This window comes from Eublepharis macularius, chromosome 12 (genome assembly GCF_028583425.1).
Source record: "Eublepharis macularius isolate TG4126 chromosome 12, MPM_Emac_v1.0, whole genome shotgun sequence".
Taxonomy (NCBI): Eukaryota; Metazoa; Chordata; class Lepidosauria; order Squamata; family Eublepharidae; genus Eublepharis; species Eublepharis macularius.
Window position 1 is genome coordinate 74537280 of NC_072801.1, and position 15423 is coordinate 74552702.

Sequence of the window (15423 nt, forward strand, 5' to 3'; positions counted from 1 at the left end):
ACCCTGAATTCATTTGTTTTTTTTTTTGCTCTCATGATTTTGACGGGTGTTCTTTTGGGAAAGGGGAGGGGGGACCAATTGGAGGCTATGAGGCACCCCTTTTTGCACTTAACAGCATCCAAATTGTAGACAAATAACACTCCTCCCTTGGAACCATCATTGACGCTCCAAGTTTTCAGCACACACAAAGAAGAGTGTCAGTGTAAATGGACCCTGAAGTATGCGAGTGTTGACACCTGTGCAGGCTTGCTGTTTCACTGAATCCTATCATGGGAAACCAAGCAAACCTTTAGCAGGCAGGAGACCTGCACCACCTGCTTGTGCTAGAGAGCCACACTAGGAAAAGAAATCTCATTTTTATTGTTTATTGTTTTTGAGGTACATTTCTAAGGGCAGAAAAGTTTGTGTGTATGGGGCTAGCATGTGATGACGTGCAATATCCAGTAACGTTTTGACATTCGACATCCTGCACTAAACATGAGGCATTCATTCTCCTGTTTTCACCATTCACCACTCAGTTCATGAATGCAGGTCTTTAATGTGATGAGGAGCAAAATCCAATTACATTTTGACGCTCAGGCTTCGGCACTAAACATGGGATATCTGTTCTCTCATTTTCATTAGTCAGCACTCAGTTGCAGTTGCCAACGTGTCTGGGTCTACCAAGAACAGATTGGCATGTACATCCAATAGCCCCTTGTCTGTGATCACCTGTGAGTTCTCTGATTTTTTTCTAATTATATATTTCAGGCAAATTCTTCTCTAATTTGCACACCATGATTCTTAGCAACTGACTTTCATCAATCATGCATGCACCAACCAGGGCCAAAATATGAAATATCTTTTTTTCCTGCATTGTTTTCATCAGATAGAGGTTTGGATGAAAGTCTGAGATCTTTTTTAAAAAAGCATAAGACGGTTGAAATCTTAAGTAATAATATCTGCGCCTCGAGGGCAATCAGCTTCGAGGGCAACTGACAGCCCTCGAAGCTGTCAGTTGCCTTTTTCTGTGTAGCTAGACAAACACAAGCTTTGCAGAAGGTTGATTCACTGCAGAGAGCTGGTTGCTTAGCAAGTGCTCTGAGGCTTGTAAATCACTTTCTTGTGCTTGATTCTCACTTACTTGCTCCGTTCTTACATGCCCAGGGTAATGCAAATCACCACTTGGTGATCAGGAAGCAATTTTCCCTGCGCCAGTTTGGCTATGGATCTTAGGGCCAAGCTACACATGACAAATGGCACTTGAACAGCAAGTGTATTTCTCCCTGTTCACTTGCCCTCCACTCAATCCACTTGCCGTTCAAGTGTCATTCGTCATGTGTAGCTTGGCCCTCAGCCAAAAAAAACAAATCCATTGTCAGATGCATCTGATGACGAGAACTGTGGTTCATGAAAGCTTATGCTACAGTAAAGTTGGTTAGTCTTAAAAGTGCTACTAAACTCTTTACTATTAAGTCCAAGGGTTACTCATTTGTTCATAATAATGTATTACAATCGCTCTATTCAGCAATGCTGAATTGCAACTGGTAATGAAGCTCAAGACAATGCATCCTCCTGGACTGAATCGAGATCTAAGCTTCCTATCTCATTACCAGTGCTGATTTCTCCACATGCACTAACCCTCTGCATACCTCACCGTATTCAATCACACCTGCCATTGTCATTCATAAGCTATTATCATTTGGCTTCTGTAATCACTCCTGTAATCACTCCATTCTCCAAGGACAGATGGACTCACATTCTAGCTGTATCTGAAGAAGTGAGCTGTGGCTCATGAAAGCTCCTACTCCTACCATAAATTTTATTTGTGTTACAGGAGCTACTGGACTCTTGCTCTTTTCCACTATTCAGTAATGGAATGTCAAGATCTGGAAAGAGAGCAAAGTCGTAGTTGCAGTATACAAACACCTTTTCAAATGAGTGAACAAGAAATGATGGTGGAGTTGGAACCTAGGCAAATTCCTAGACAGCATTAATTCATTCTCCGTATTAACTGTTCTCTTTTGTTCAACTCAGGCCTCAGAACAATAATATAGCACTTGGGGGAAAATATACATCCCAGTAAGCCAGCACTGGAGGCCAAGATAGAGAAGATCTCCACGGCCACCATGTATTTCCCTTTAGTGCTCAGGTAGGTTGGAACAAAAGACACCCAAACACTGCAAAACATCAGCATGCTGAAGGTGATAAACTTGGCTTCATTGAAACTGTCAGGCAACTTCCTGGCGAAGAAAGCCACAGTCAAGCTGATGAAGGAGAGAAGACCCAAATATCCCAGGACAATATAGAACATGACGGTAGACCCTTCGTTACATTCTGCTACAATCTCTCTATTAAGTGACTGCATGTCTAAGTCTGGGAATGGAGGAGAGGTTCCTAACCATGACATACATATGACTGTTTGAATAAAGGAGCAAAGAAGGATTGTGGAGTTGGTCAGTCTTTTTCCCACCCATTTCCTCATGTTGGACCCTGGTTTGGTAGCCATGAAAGCTACAACCACAGTGACAGTTTTGGCCAAAACACAAGAAACAGCCGCTGAGAAAATAATGCCAAAAGCGGACTGTCGGATGAAGCAGGTCGCCTTTGTAGGTTGTCCAAGGAAGAGCAAAGAAGAAACAAAACAGAGCAGGAGACAAACAAGGAGAGCATAGGTAATATCACGGTTGTTGGCTTTGACAATGGGGGTATCTCTTTGCTTAATAAAAATTCCCAGCACCAACACAGTGATCAGGGAAAAAGAAACTGCAGCTGAAGCTAAACTGATCCCTAAGGGTTCTTCGTAAGACAGAAAGCTGATTGTCTTGAGAATACATCGATCTTGGTCCTTGCTTGGATATTGATCTTCTGGGCATTTGATACAGTCCTTCATATCTTGAGAGAGAGAGAAAGAGAGAGAGAGAAAGTATGTTTCAGTTCCAACACATTTTGGATTTAGATTGAATTACATTTGATGTTGCAGAAGCCATGTCAGGAGGCTGTTACAAAAAACTTAGTAAATTCTTGCACATATTTTAATTATCCGACAGGCTTATACACACTTTCATAAATTACTGTTTGCTAAATAGCCATCCGAATTCACCTTGTATGCTAAAAAATGAAGCACAATACTTTTCTTACCCATTAAATTTGCAACCTTCCCTTCTGGGCACCGAGAACAATCATAGCAGCAAAATTTCTGCCCTTCTTTCTTTTTCTTCTGATAACCAGGATGACAGTAATTATTGCACACAGAAAGGGGCAGCACCTATTCAGAAACATAATGTGGGTTTAAATAAAAAGAAAACATTAGGAATTTTACTGTCAATTTGCTGGTATATCATGAGATGCTTTTGAAAGAGAAGACTAAGAAAAGTATGCCTGAAACAATGTAAGCTTTTTGTGTTGTAATTGAATTCTCAGGATGGGCCATGACTCAATGGGAGGTTACGTGTTTTTGCATGCAGATCCACCAAGCATCAAACCCTGGCAAAATCCAGGGTCATACAAAAAGCTCTGCTGAGAGCTATTGCCAGATTAGGCTATACTGACATTGTTAGACTAATGGTTTGACTCACCTCATAGAACAATTATAATCTGCCACTTGCCTGAACCTGCCAAACTTCAGTTGATGTATTAGAAATAGTTTGCAGATTTGGAATTATACATGCAATTCGGCCATGCCTCGGGGCAGCTTAAGCTGCTCAAGGAGGTGGCCGTGCATTGCTCTCCTAGAAGGAGGAGAGCAGAACAGCTTTCCTGGGCATCTGGGGCTTTTCTGGGTGGGTGGAGCCAGCAGCTGTTTCAGGCAGCTCTGCTCACCCGGCTTCAGTTGTTCTCGATGCTCGGCCCACCCTTCTCACCCTGATTGGTACAGAATTAGCCGGCTGCTGTATTCGGAGCCAGGTAGGATTTTTTCCCCCTTATCCCTAATTGGAGATGGGTTGGGGGGGGGGGGGGTTCACCTACCTTGTACCAGGGCTCGTGTGTTGGAAATTGGCATGAGGTGGTGCTAGTTAGTAAAGTCACTGGCAGAATAGAGTTTGGTTAGAAGCAGCGGGCTGGTGAGCACCCTTGGCACTTCCCTATTGGTAGGGAGGAGGGGTCTGCTAGGAGCGGCTGGTACTGCTTGTGATGGCTGCCAGCGCACATGGGCAGACTGCCTGGGGGAACCCCATGTGCAAGTCCTTCCCTCACTGCTGTACAGCTGAGGCTTAGGAGCTTGAAGGGGGGAACCAATTTGCCAGGCCAGCCGGGTCTCCTAGCTATCCACATGGAGGGCTCACACCCAAGGCTTCGGGGCTCGCCCAGACAGGTCAAAGCGGAGGTCCCCTGGCTTGGCCTGTACCTCTTTACCCTTGCCGCAGTTACATTAATGTTGTGTTGAGGTTAATGTAATAAAGTGGCCCTTTAGATCCAACACCTGTGTCTGCCTCTTCATTCCAACTAGGAGGGCAATTATTTTCACATACTGTTGGACAGGAGATGTACAACTTTTTATTGCTTCTGTATGTGAAATGTAGCCCTGAGTTCTTAGTGCAATCTCATTTGTTCATTCGTTCAATTTACACATTTATATGCCACTTTTCTGCTAAAAACAGGACTCAAAGCAGTTTACAAATGACCAAGGCACAGAAAATTCAAGATGAACACAGTCATGCAAAATTTGAACACATCAGAACACATCCTGCTCACATGTCAACCATAAAATTCAAGATACTGCACAAACATAAAAAAAATCAGCTATGAAAGAAAAACCTCAAAACAAGACAAGAATCCACAATTCGAGGAGGTAAGCAGTCTCTCCCTTCCCATACCCAGGTCCTTATGAAATCTCCAGGCAGGGGCAAGGCTGCAGCTCTGTAGGTGGAACGAGGAACTTGCAAGCTGGAGGCCAAGGGGGTAAGCACCTTGATGGTGCTCTGGGCTGAATCCACACACCCGCAGAGCGTCCCAGCATTGTGCCAAATGTTCGCTAAACAACCGGAAGTGTAGCATCTTTCTAGCGCGATACAGAAATCGCACTAGAAAGACGCTACACTTCCGGGTGTTTAGTGAACATTTAGCACAACGCCAGGATGCTCCGCAGGTGTGTGTATTCAGCCCTGGTGTACCAAAGGGAAATTTCTCAAATTTGATAAACACCTAGCACAGCAACAGAGGAGCTTCTGAAAACACCCCAGAATACAGACCTGGTTAAAACTTTGCTGCCACACAATCAAATCCTCGTAGATGACCATTTTTTCTCCTTCTGGAGCCTTGGGATCCACCTTTCCAACTTTCAGCCTATGGAAGGAGGCATTCGGGAATGTGACCAGGTTCGTGACATCAAATCCACCTCCCATTTCCATATCATCATTAAAAGACACTGTTTCTCCTGCTGAGTTGTTAAATGAAATGCCTTGCAGAACGGAGTGGAACTATGGGGGAAATATGAAGAGAGATCAAGTTGGAGAATCATGCTGAGATTTAGAAACAGCTTTACTTTCTGATAAAATCCTTGGCTATTTCAATGCCATGTAGCTTTTCAAAGCTGGTATTTGGCAGTGTAAGAAAAAAAAATCACTAAATTCTTTTTTTAAACTTCTGCAATTATAGAAATGTGCAGATCAGGGGGTGGGCACAAAAGTCTTGTTTTGTTCAAACTCCTGCCCCACATTTCCAGATTTTCCCGGATCATGTCCAGGGTCAGGCCTGTAAAGAACCATGGAAAAGACTCCTTCTGGATTTCAAGTCTTCAAAATACCTTTTTGTGGATCGGTATGGTGTTGGCCTGTTGGGCATGTGGTTCAGGGACAGATGGCTTGATTCAGAGATAGATGAAGAACCACAATTCCATCCCAGTCATCTCTAGGCAAAGGATATCAGGCAATACAAACTGGTGAGGAGCATGCTCTGCCTGATACCCTCAAAAACCACTGCTGGCATATTGAAAAGAAACTGACTACTTCCTTATTTGAACTTCTTGTAATGTTTTGCCCAATTTTCTCTTTGCATAATTGAGGAGACTGCAAAAGAGACCTTGAAGTGAAATGGACCAAGGCTGTCTTGGCAATGCGTATGCACAACTTTGAGAAATAAGAGGTTCGGTCCTGAGGATACAAGGATCGTAGGATCTTCCCTGTCATCTGTTCCCCTAAGAGGTCTTGCCATTCCCTAAAACCCATGTGTGTGGAGTGGCTGAAGAAGTGGGAGAGGAGAAAGTGATGATTTCTTTCCCTTACATTTGCAGAAAGCACAAAGAGAACACTGAATGCAATGGCCCAAGACCACAACATATGAGAAAAGAAAGATATTGAATAGTTACAAGTGCATCTTTCCACCCCTTAAATCTACGGCTTAGTTTATGCTGTTAAAGAGACAAGCAAATATAATTTAACGGGTTCAGATTTTCTCGTCACATTGCTCTGGCTGGTCATCTCTCTTTGGGCAACGTGCCTGCATGTGATGGCTTTAAAAATTGTGTCTCTCTTGAAAGCCTGATTCTGAATGACCTCACAAAGAATGGCTGCCCCTCTCTTAAAGGGCCATCTCCTTCCCACCGCAAAATACTCCAAAGCAGGAAAAGATTTCTCCATTGCCTAAAAATGTAGGGCAGAATATTGATTTTTCTTCGCCTCATTAATGTATCCTTTGCACCTTTCTCCAAGCTTGGAAAGTACCGTTCCCAATTGATCAGACTACTTCTTGAGGCAGTTTGAATTTAACCCCTGAGCATGCACAGGGTGCAAAATCCACTATTGACAATGCAAGGTGCAAAATTGTCTCACAAACATTTTGGCTGCACAGCCAGTTCAACACACATTGATGATATTTTTCTAAGGTTGGAAAGCATTCCTAGATTCCAAGGCTAAGCAACTTATACAGTTTAGTTAAGAAAGTGGTGGTATGTGGTGAATAGACATGGGCACGGAACAACAACAACAACAACAACAAAATGAACCACAAACCACGGAACTGGACCAGTTATGAACCAGTTCATGGTTCATGGGGTTTAAATGCCCCTTTCTGGCCTTGTGGCAGGGGAAGGGGCCTTTAACAGGTTAAAGGGCCCTTTCCTGCCTTGCAAGCAGCAGGTCCCTTTAAACTGCCCAAACCCAAACCCAAACCCCAGCCCCCCTACCTCCTACCCCCCCAGCCCCAGCCCCAGCCCCAGCCCCAGCCCCAGCCCTACACTTACCTTATCCTGCAGCACAGTCCTTCCTTTCTTCCCAGGAGGGGCGAGAAGGCCATTTTCAGCCTCTTCCACTACCCTGGGGGCCTGCAGAGTGATGGAAGAGGCTGAAAATGGCCTTCCCGGCCTTCAAATAGCTGCAGCAGGAAGGCTGTTTTCAGCCTCTTCTGTTGCCCTGCAGGCCCCCAGGGTGGCGGAAGAGGCCAAAAATGACCTTCCCACCCCTCCTGGGAGGAGAAGAAGGACACTGCATGCAGGATAAGGTAAGTGGGGGGCTGGGGCTGGGGAAATGGCCATTTAAACTGCCCTGTAAATATGACCCAACGAACCAACATGGAAAGGAGCTTCCACAAGCCCTGGTTCACGAACCCCAAACTGGCCTGTTTTGTGGGGGGTTTTCGGGTCATATTTAGGTTTGTGCCCATCTCTAGTGGTGAACAGGAATGAGACTTCATGAAACAAATGTCAATCATGTCATAATTTTGATAACGGTACACATTAGAGAAAGTTGGAGAAATGCACTTTTGAAGTTCAAGCAATGCAATTATTTCATTGTGAAGACATTACCTGCCAAGGATGGAGACTTTGAAAGACATCTCTTTTGCCAGCAGCAATGGTTCTGAGGACAGTTTTAGAAGAGTACATGACGTGCAAAGTGTGCGCTATGGCATAGGCGGCATTGTAAATGCTGTAGCTGTGGCCAGTCATGCGCATTTCAAAGACAGGCCCAGGAAGGCTCTCTAGCTTTTCCTCCCCAGTACAAGTTCTGTCAACTTCAGACATTTCCTTGGAATTTGGAAGTAAACAGCCAAATGCTTGTTCCAAGAATTCATTATGAAATCCATCTCCTTGTCTCCAATAGGGTTTCATGTTTTTAAGAAATTTCTGGAACCCTAGAAGCTCTTGTGAGTGAATTGAGAGCAAAATGGCACCCTGGAAGAATTCAAGGCCCCAGCCCCTTTGAAGGCCTGTTAATGCAAAATCAATCTGGGCTGTAATAATCCACACCCTTCTAAATGAAGCATTTCCAAGTAATTCAGTATTGCCAAGGGTTAAAGAAGTTATTACAGCTACGAAATTCCAAGAATCTCCATAGAGGATTACTGTAGCGGCTCTAGTATCTGCAAAAGGTCGATAAGTATTTAAAATGAAATCAGAAATGTCAGATAACTGAGTGAAGTGCGCTTGGTCTTGGATTCTTTCTGTGAATGCCAAACAGATTCCATTTTGGGAAAGCAGCGGCTCCAGGACCTTCAAGAAATGTTCTCCACTATCATCACTTGCTGCAAACAACCCAACCCATGTCCATCTGAAATGCTGAAGTAGCAACACAAGCCCTATGTACTGATGGGCCTCATTGGGAACCATGCGGTAAAAGGAAGGGGACTTTGTTTTTTCTCCATCGTCTGGTGAAAATGACCCATATGTGAGCTAAAGGCAAAAGTGAGAGATGTTAGAAATGAGTTGTGAGGAGTGGCTGTGCCTGTTTATATATGCACGCCTGGTAGAGAGAGTCACGTAAAGCAATAACAATCCAAAGGAAAACGTGACTAAGCTAACTAAAGAAAAACTCACTTCAAGTATTACAAACACACTCACAGAAATTTACAAAAACAGTGAATTTATATTGAAAGGTGCATTAAAGGAATAAATTGAAACTCTAAATGGAAACCTAGGCAAAAGCCTAATGGCCCATAGCAACGTAAGCTCCTACAAAGAGGTAGCAACGTGCAAAAAAAAGGGAGGGGGCCGAAAGGAAACCACAGAGTTAAAGCTGTTGCTCTTAGCCAAAAGAACTGTAAATGTGAAAGCTGATTCCAAAGTAAATGCAAGCATCCATTCAACAAAGCATTATTCAGGAAACAAAGATGCTTGTATAACAATAACAAAGATTACAAGCTGCCAGAAAACTGGTCTATCTCACTGAATGGAATACATAAATCAGTAAAATTCAAATATAACCGCAGCGGGTTAGCTAGCAAATGACCATCCCGTTTCCGGCTTCCCCTTCTTCCAAGCGGTTACACCCGCCCCATTTTCGTCACAACTTACCATACAGTCAGTTTTTACGTTTGCGACAAAACTCCACAGCGATACAAGATTTTTGCTCTAGTGGAGGGGAGTTGGGTGAGCAATTTTTGGCTAAAGCCTATCCCCAACATATTATTAAGGACTGTAGAAAGCGGGCTTTACAACGTGATAGGCAGGATGTGTTAAATCAGAAGTTTAAGCAACGGGAGGAAAGGCTCACCTTCGCCATGGTTTATACCCCCTTGGCAAATAGCATCAAACGGGTGCTTTGTTGAATGGATGTTTGAATTTACTTTGGAATCAGCTTTCACATTTAAAGTTCTTTTGGCTAAGAGCAACAGCTTTAACTCTGTGGTTTCCTTTCGGCCCCCTCTTTGTAGGAGCTCACGTTGCTATGGGCCATCAGGCTTTTGCCTAGGTTTCCATTTAGAGTTTCAATTTATTCCTTTAATCACCTTTCAATATAAATTCACTGTTTTTGTAAATTTCTGTGAGTGTGTTTGTAATACTTGAAGTGAGTTTTTCTTTAGTTAGCTTAGTCACGTTTTCCTTTGGATTGTTCCTGTTTATATATGAACTTTATCCAGACATGGGAATGTGGTGCAATTTCTGAGGAATGGTCATAGGAAAGGAACCCGCCAAAAGCATCTTGAGCTTCCTCTTCTGTTCCATCCCTGTCGCCACCTTGGAGCAACTCTGTTTGGCTTTGTTTCTTTGGTACATCAGGCAAGATGTCATATCTCGAATAAATCTGTCCCTCCTTCATGTCACTCACAGAAAGAAAGGTACATAATCACTGAAATCTCGCATTCTTCTATGCTTTTAGCCTACCTGTGGAATCTTGTAGAGACTTAGAAGATCGGCCATATGGAAGGAGGTTTTGGAACCAAGTCCCCCAATGACGGCCATTAAGTTCTTCTGATTGTCACATTCATAATTGGGAAGGTATCTATGTGATTTAAAGAGCAAATCCAAAGTGGTTCGGTAGGTCATCTTATCATCATTGTAGCTATCATAGATGTGGAACCCGAGAGTGACATTGGGTAAAATGTTGGGATTCCTGTTGATCTCGTCTACAGCAAAGGCCAAGGCCAGAGGGTGCTGGTAAAACTTGGTTGCCATACTTCAGAAAGAAAGAAATGCTCTTTGGCACCAACTCATTTAATGGCTTTTTAAAATATATTCTGCTTCAAAGTTAATTATTTCATTATAAGGATACACTTTCATGTTGTTCATTTTTCAGAAATAAAATAAACTATTTCCCTCTCTTCTGCACAAATAATCCTAGTTATGCTTTAGAAAGCTATTTGTGGTGTAAAGATTACTTTGAAAGTACAAATAATGATGACATCTTTCCTTGGCTGTTGAAAAAACCTTCTGTTTGTACCTCAACAATATTTTCTTTAGGATCTGGGTGTTTAAAATATCATGCCATACTGAAAAAAAGGCATCATCGTCATCTCATCATAAAAAGAAAAGCAGCAGCAGTAACAACAACAGTGTTCTTAAATACCACTCTTCTGGACAGATTTATGACCACTCAGAGCAGTGAACGTTAATATTATTCACAGAATACAGTTGTGTAGCTGGGTCTGAGAGGAATGGCTTACCCAAGGCATTCTACTGAGTTCATGACAGTAGTGCAATTCGAACCAGCAGAGTGCTGATTCATAGCCCAACCACTTCTGTTGAAAACAGAAAATCCAACACGACGCTGCTGAATTGGAATTCATATGCAAATTTGACTCAGTCAGACTTGGATTGAATAAAGACTATGAAGGGTTATCTCATTATCAAAAGTAACTGCCTTCAGGCGTTCTTTTCAGACTCTACCATGGAGGGGAGGGGCCACACCCAGTCTGGATTGCACATTCCACCTCTTTCAGGACTTTTTGTAACTGATTTACATTTACATGACCTTTACTCCCTGCTCCCTCTCCCCCCTGCCCTCACCGCCTGTATATCTCTGGCCAGTCTCTTCATACCCTCTATGCATCTGATGAAGAGGGCTGTGGCTCTCGAAAGCTTATGCTACATAAAGTTGGTTAGTCTTAAAGGTTCTACTGGACTCTGCTATTTTGCTACTACAGACTAACACGGCTAACTCCTCTGAAAGAATATATTCTCTCTAGATTTATTTTGCTTGTATATTGCTGAACCAGCAGAGGGTCTTGTGTTGACTTAATCCTTGTTTTCAGGTTATCTGTAAGACTTTGTAATCTGCAGTATAGATACTGTTTCTTAAAATAAATATTTACATTGGTCACTTCCACAACTTCTTCCACTCTCCATCCATCGGCCTACCCTGACTCCCACATTTATTAGTCTTTATAAATATTCTTAATAGAGTTCTTATACTCTGACTGTTCTTTTGCAACTGATTACACACATAGTTGTTTTCAAGCTGATCATCCTTGTAAAAAAAATGTCCTCAGTATGTTCATATTAATTTCATAAACTTGCATTTAGAAGCGAGTATATTTCCCTTGATTTTTTTCCATTGTGACAGCATCATAGACTAAAATACACAGTCATCTAACAACATGTAAAATGTGATGTAATTTAACTCAGACACACAAAGAAACACACACGCTGCAATTCTCTACTTACTCGCTGCCCACCCCACCCCCAAAATGAAGAGCTGGCATTATCCGAGAAGAAAATTCACATGGACGGCAAACAGAGAGGAAAAAATAAGATTCAGAAAGTCACGGGGAAAGACTGGACCATGTGTTGTTCGCTTTTAACGTCACAAGAAAAACAATGTCCTTACTTTGGAATGTCAAACAATTCCTGAGAAAGATCTGCAAATTTCTGTTCATTAAAATGGTATACGATATGAGAAACCATCCCACCAACAAAGAGGTCTCCTGGCTGGTGCCATTCATGTGGAATAGGAATCTCCTTCATGGCGCACTTCATTGTATCGACTTTGCATGTGATGCGGGGCAAAAGAAACATCAACAGCAGTAGCCTCAGCATTTGGACAGCGATCCTTGCTTCTGAATACAGCCTCTCCTTTCTCCATCTATTGCATCAGTCTGCCTTAATTTGGCTTCCTTGGGCAGCGGCTGAATCTGCACATACACATGTGAAGGGAAAATGCAAGAGGCAGTCTTATTATCTGTGGAAACAGAAATGGAGAGCTTCGAATGCCACTTGGTAATGCCAGTTTTGTGATTTCAACAACGGTTTTCAAGAGAGCAAACTGTTGGCGATCAAACTGACAAAGTCCAGACCGTGCAGAGTCCTGTATTCCGGCTCTCTACAGGACAAGAGGGTACTTAATAAGGACTTTTCAAGTTGGTTAATTGGCTGTTTATAACATTCCCTGCAGTTTGGATCAAATTGATAAATTGTAGTGATTTGGATAATTCCAGAGGGAAATAATTATGTCTACAGAGTTTGGGCTCTCAGCGGCAACATTAGTAGCAAACATGTTTTCCCCCCACTTCTGAACACACAAGTCTCCTCTGCTCCTAAGTGGCTCAAACTTGCCTCTGGCTTTCACAAGTCCATGGTGAGCAAACACTAACAAGAAAGTTAGGGCCAATTTACAAGTGACGAATGTCACAGGTTGGACACTTGTCAGCTTCCCTCAAGTTTTGATGGGAAATGTAGGCAGCTTGGCGGAATGTTGGACAAGTGACAGTTGGAAAGTCCATTGGACAGCAGTCAGAGAGCCAAGCTGCGAGACCAGGATGCCTACATTTCCCATCAAAACTTGAGGGAAGCTGACAAGTGTCCAAACTGTGTCATTCGTAACTTTGTAGCTTGGCCTTTAGAGGCTGTGAAGAATCCTTAAGTTTTATAAGGTACATGATGCCACGTTTCATTTATGTGGAGTGCTTTCCTAATGTGCTTGTTCAGAAGTAAGTCCAGTGGAATTCAGAGGAACTAATGGAGCTTTCCTAAGCAGGTCTACTCAGAATCCTGCTATGGTCTATTCAATGTAGTGTACTCCCAAGAAATGTTCTTATGGCAGCACTGTGACATTGCCAGGGTGCATATGATTCCAGCATTTTAAATTCAAAAATTTAAATCTAGCTTGCCCACAGTTGCTGAATATGACACACACCATCATTCTGGAGAGAAAGCCTTCTTCATTTTCTTGTGCGGAGACATTAACGTCAGACTGCTGATAGTGCATGTTTATGTTTCATTCGCTCATTCGTTTTTTCATTCATTTATACCCCAATTCGTTCGTTCGTTCATTTATACCCCATCTCTCTGCTTAATGGGGACCAAAAGCATCTTACATTGTTCTCCACTCCTCCATTTAACCTCAAAACAACCTTGTGAGGTAGCTTTGTCTATGAGAGAATGAGTTGTCAAATGTCTCACAACAAGCTTCCATGGAAGAGTGGGAATTTGAACTGAGTCTCTGAGATCCTAGGTGAAATCAGTTGAAATCTGGGCCAAAGAGCCACTAACATGATCCCAGAAGAGCTCCATTCTCCATTAAGAAACTGGAGCTGACCCAATCAGAAGGCATGTCTCAAGAGACGGGGATAGGCTGCTGTACCTTTAAGATAAAATGAATCTTTGTGATCATGGTGGATGCTAGATGTCAGGGATGATTCTGAGCTCTCTGTCCACGTAATAGTTTATCTTGATATATATCACAACAACAGCCCAGCCACCAAACCTTCCTGATTTCTTCTTGGACCCAGGTCCTGTTACTCGATTGTTTTCAATTTCCAAGTGTGGCTTTTAGCTTGCATCTGAGACCTGCATTCTAAAAGCAAGACCCTCATGGTTTCAGTCTTTGATTTACCCTGGTGCATTACTTGGAAAGAATGGGGAGCCTTAAAGGCCTTCCTAATACAAGGTGCACCACTTAGGTGTCTGCTCTTGGCAGGCAGTGCACGGGCTGGTCATAGGGTTGTCAACTTCCATATGGGGCCTAAAGACCTGCTGGAATTGCAAGTGATTCCCAGGCAATAGAGATCTATTCTCCGCACTTGCATCAGCCAGAAATACCCTCCCTCCATCATTGTTTGCAAACTAAAATAATCATTTCAAAGAAAAAGAGCTGGAGGAACTCATTAGCATAACTCATTAGCATATGTAATACCCTTTGCCATCACTGGAAGTGTGTTATTAGCATAACTGATTTGCATATGCCACACCGCCTGACATCACCTATCCTGGCTGTTTTGACCCAATCCTGGCCATTCAGGGCCAAAATTGGGCCCAAAATGGCAAACGGGCTAAAAATGGCCAAAAAGGGGTCCAAAATGGTCAAGGTCAGGTCACTGTTGAGTGGGAGAGTGATCCACCACCCATCAGAGATCCGATCTGGGCCATTTCGGCCCCAATCCAGGCCGAAATGGGTCCAAAATGACCGAGAGTCAGGTGGGTGGGGCCACTTGACATGTGACCTCTTTGGGAATCTGCTGGAACTGCGTTCATGCACGTTCCCCCTCAAAATGAGCCCTGAAAGTAATAGACGCTGCACCTCTATCTTTAATAACTCTAGGCTCTCTGAGCTGTCAGTCACCATTCTGAAGGTACTAGGCAACCACAATATTGCCAGAGTTAAACCTTGTCTTCTGTTAGTAAGAGGCAGGGGAGGGGCAGAGAACCCCTTTCTCCAGCCCTGGACAGAGAATGCATTGCAGCAACCAACAGGAAACTTGCATGATTCACCCACGTGAGGCACTGGATATGACTGGACGACAGTAGGTCTGGGCCAAGTGGCAGCCATCACATTTTTTTTTTTTTTTTACAATTTCACTGAGCCTGGCAGCGGCCACCATACAACTCGCCTAAGCAACTAGCTACCGCTTGACTTCAATAACTTGGACAAACATATCCAGGGATGGGGGCAGAAAACTAAGACATACTGAGGTGTACTGGTTAGATTGTCAGACTAAGTTTTTGGAGACCAATGTTAAAATCCCCCTTCTGATGAAGAAGCTTATTTGGTAGGGTTGTTATGGGGGAGGGGGGGTGAATTCCCCTGAAATTTTCTTTTTTTTAGATATAATGGTTCCTCATATTCTTGTTTTCCTTGTTCAAAAAAAGAATTTGAATTCTCATTAATCCATTTTGGAGGGGTTTTTTTTTGTTTGTTTGTTTTGTTTTTACCATATGATAGTGTCATTTCTACCTTGACCTGGATAGCCCAGATAGACCTCATCTCATCAGATCTCAGACTCTAAGCAGGGGCGGCCTTGGTTAGTAATTGGAAGGGAGACCTCCAACAAAGAGCAGGGTTGCAGAGGCAGGCAATG

At 43.1% G+C, this 15423-nt stretch overlaps 1 protein-coding gene across 1 annotated transcript; it reads right to left on the reverse strand.

Annotated features, from left to right (window-relative positions):
- Nucleotides 1–1972: 1972 nt before the first annotated feature.
- Nucleotides 1973–10306, reverse strand: LOC129339928 (vomeronasal type-2 receptor 26-like). The gene is made up of 3 exons (XM_054994495.1): nucleotides 10016–10306; nucleotides 3121–3247; nucleotides 1973–2874 (listed from the first exon to the last, which is right to left on the reverse strand). Exons 1-3 carry the CDS (start codon nucleotides 10304–10306, stop codon nucleotides 1973–1975), a joined length of 1320 nt encoding a protein of 439 aa, XP_054850470.1.
- Nucleotides 10307–15423: the final 5117 nt, after the last annotated feature.

Bases quoted from the DNA above. Each gene is read 5' to 3' on its own strand.
- LOC129339928 (XM_054994495.1), bottom strand. From the start codon at position 10,306: ATGGCAACCAAGTTTTACCAGCACCCTCTGGCCTTGGCCTTTGCTGTA. The intron at 3,248-10,015 runs GTAGGCTAAAAG...GTTTCTGAATAG, and splicing joins GTCTCTACAAGATTCCACAG to GTGCTGCCCCTTTCTGTGTG. The intron at 2,875-3,120 runs GTAAGAAAAGTA...CTCTCTCTCAAG, and splicing joins GAAGGTTGCAAATTTAATGG to ATATGAAGGACTGTATCAAA.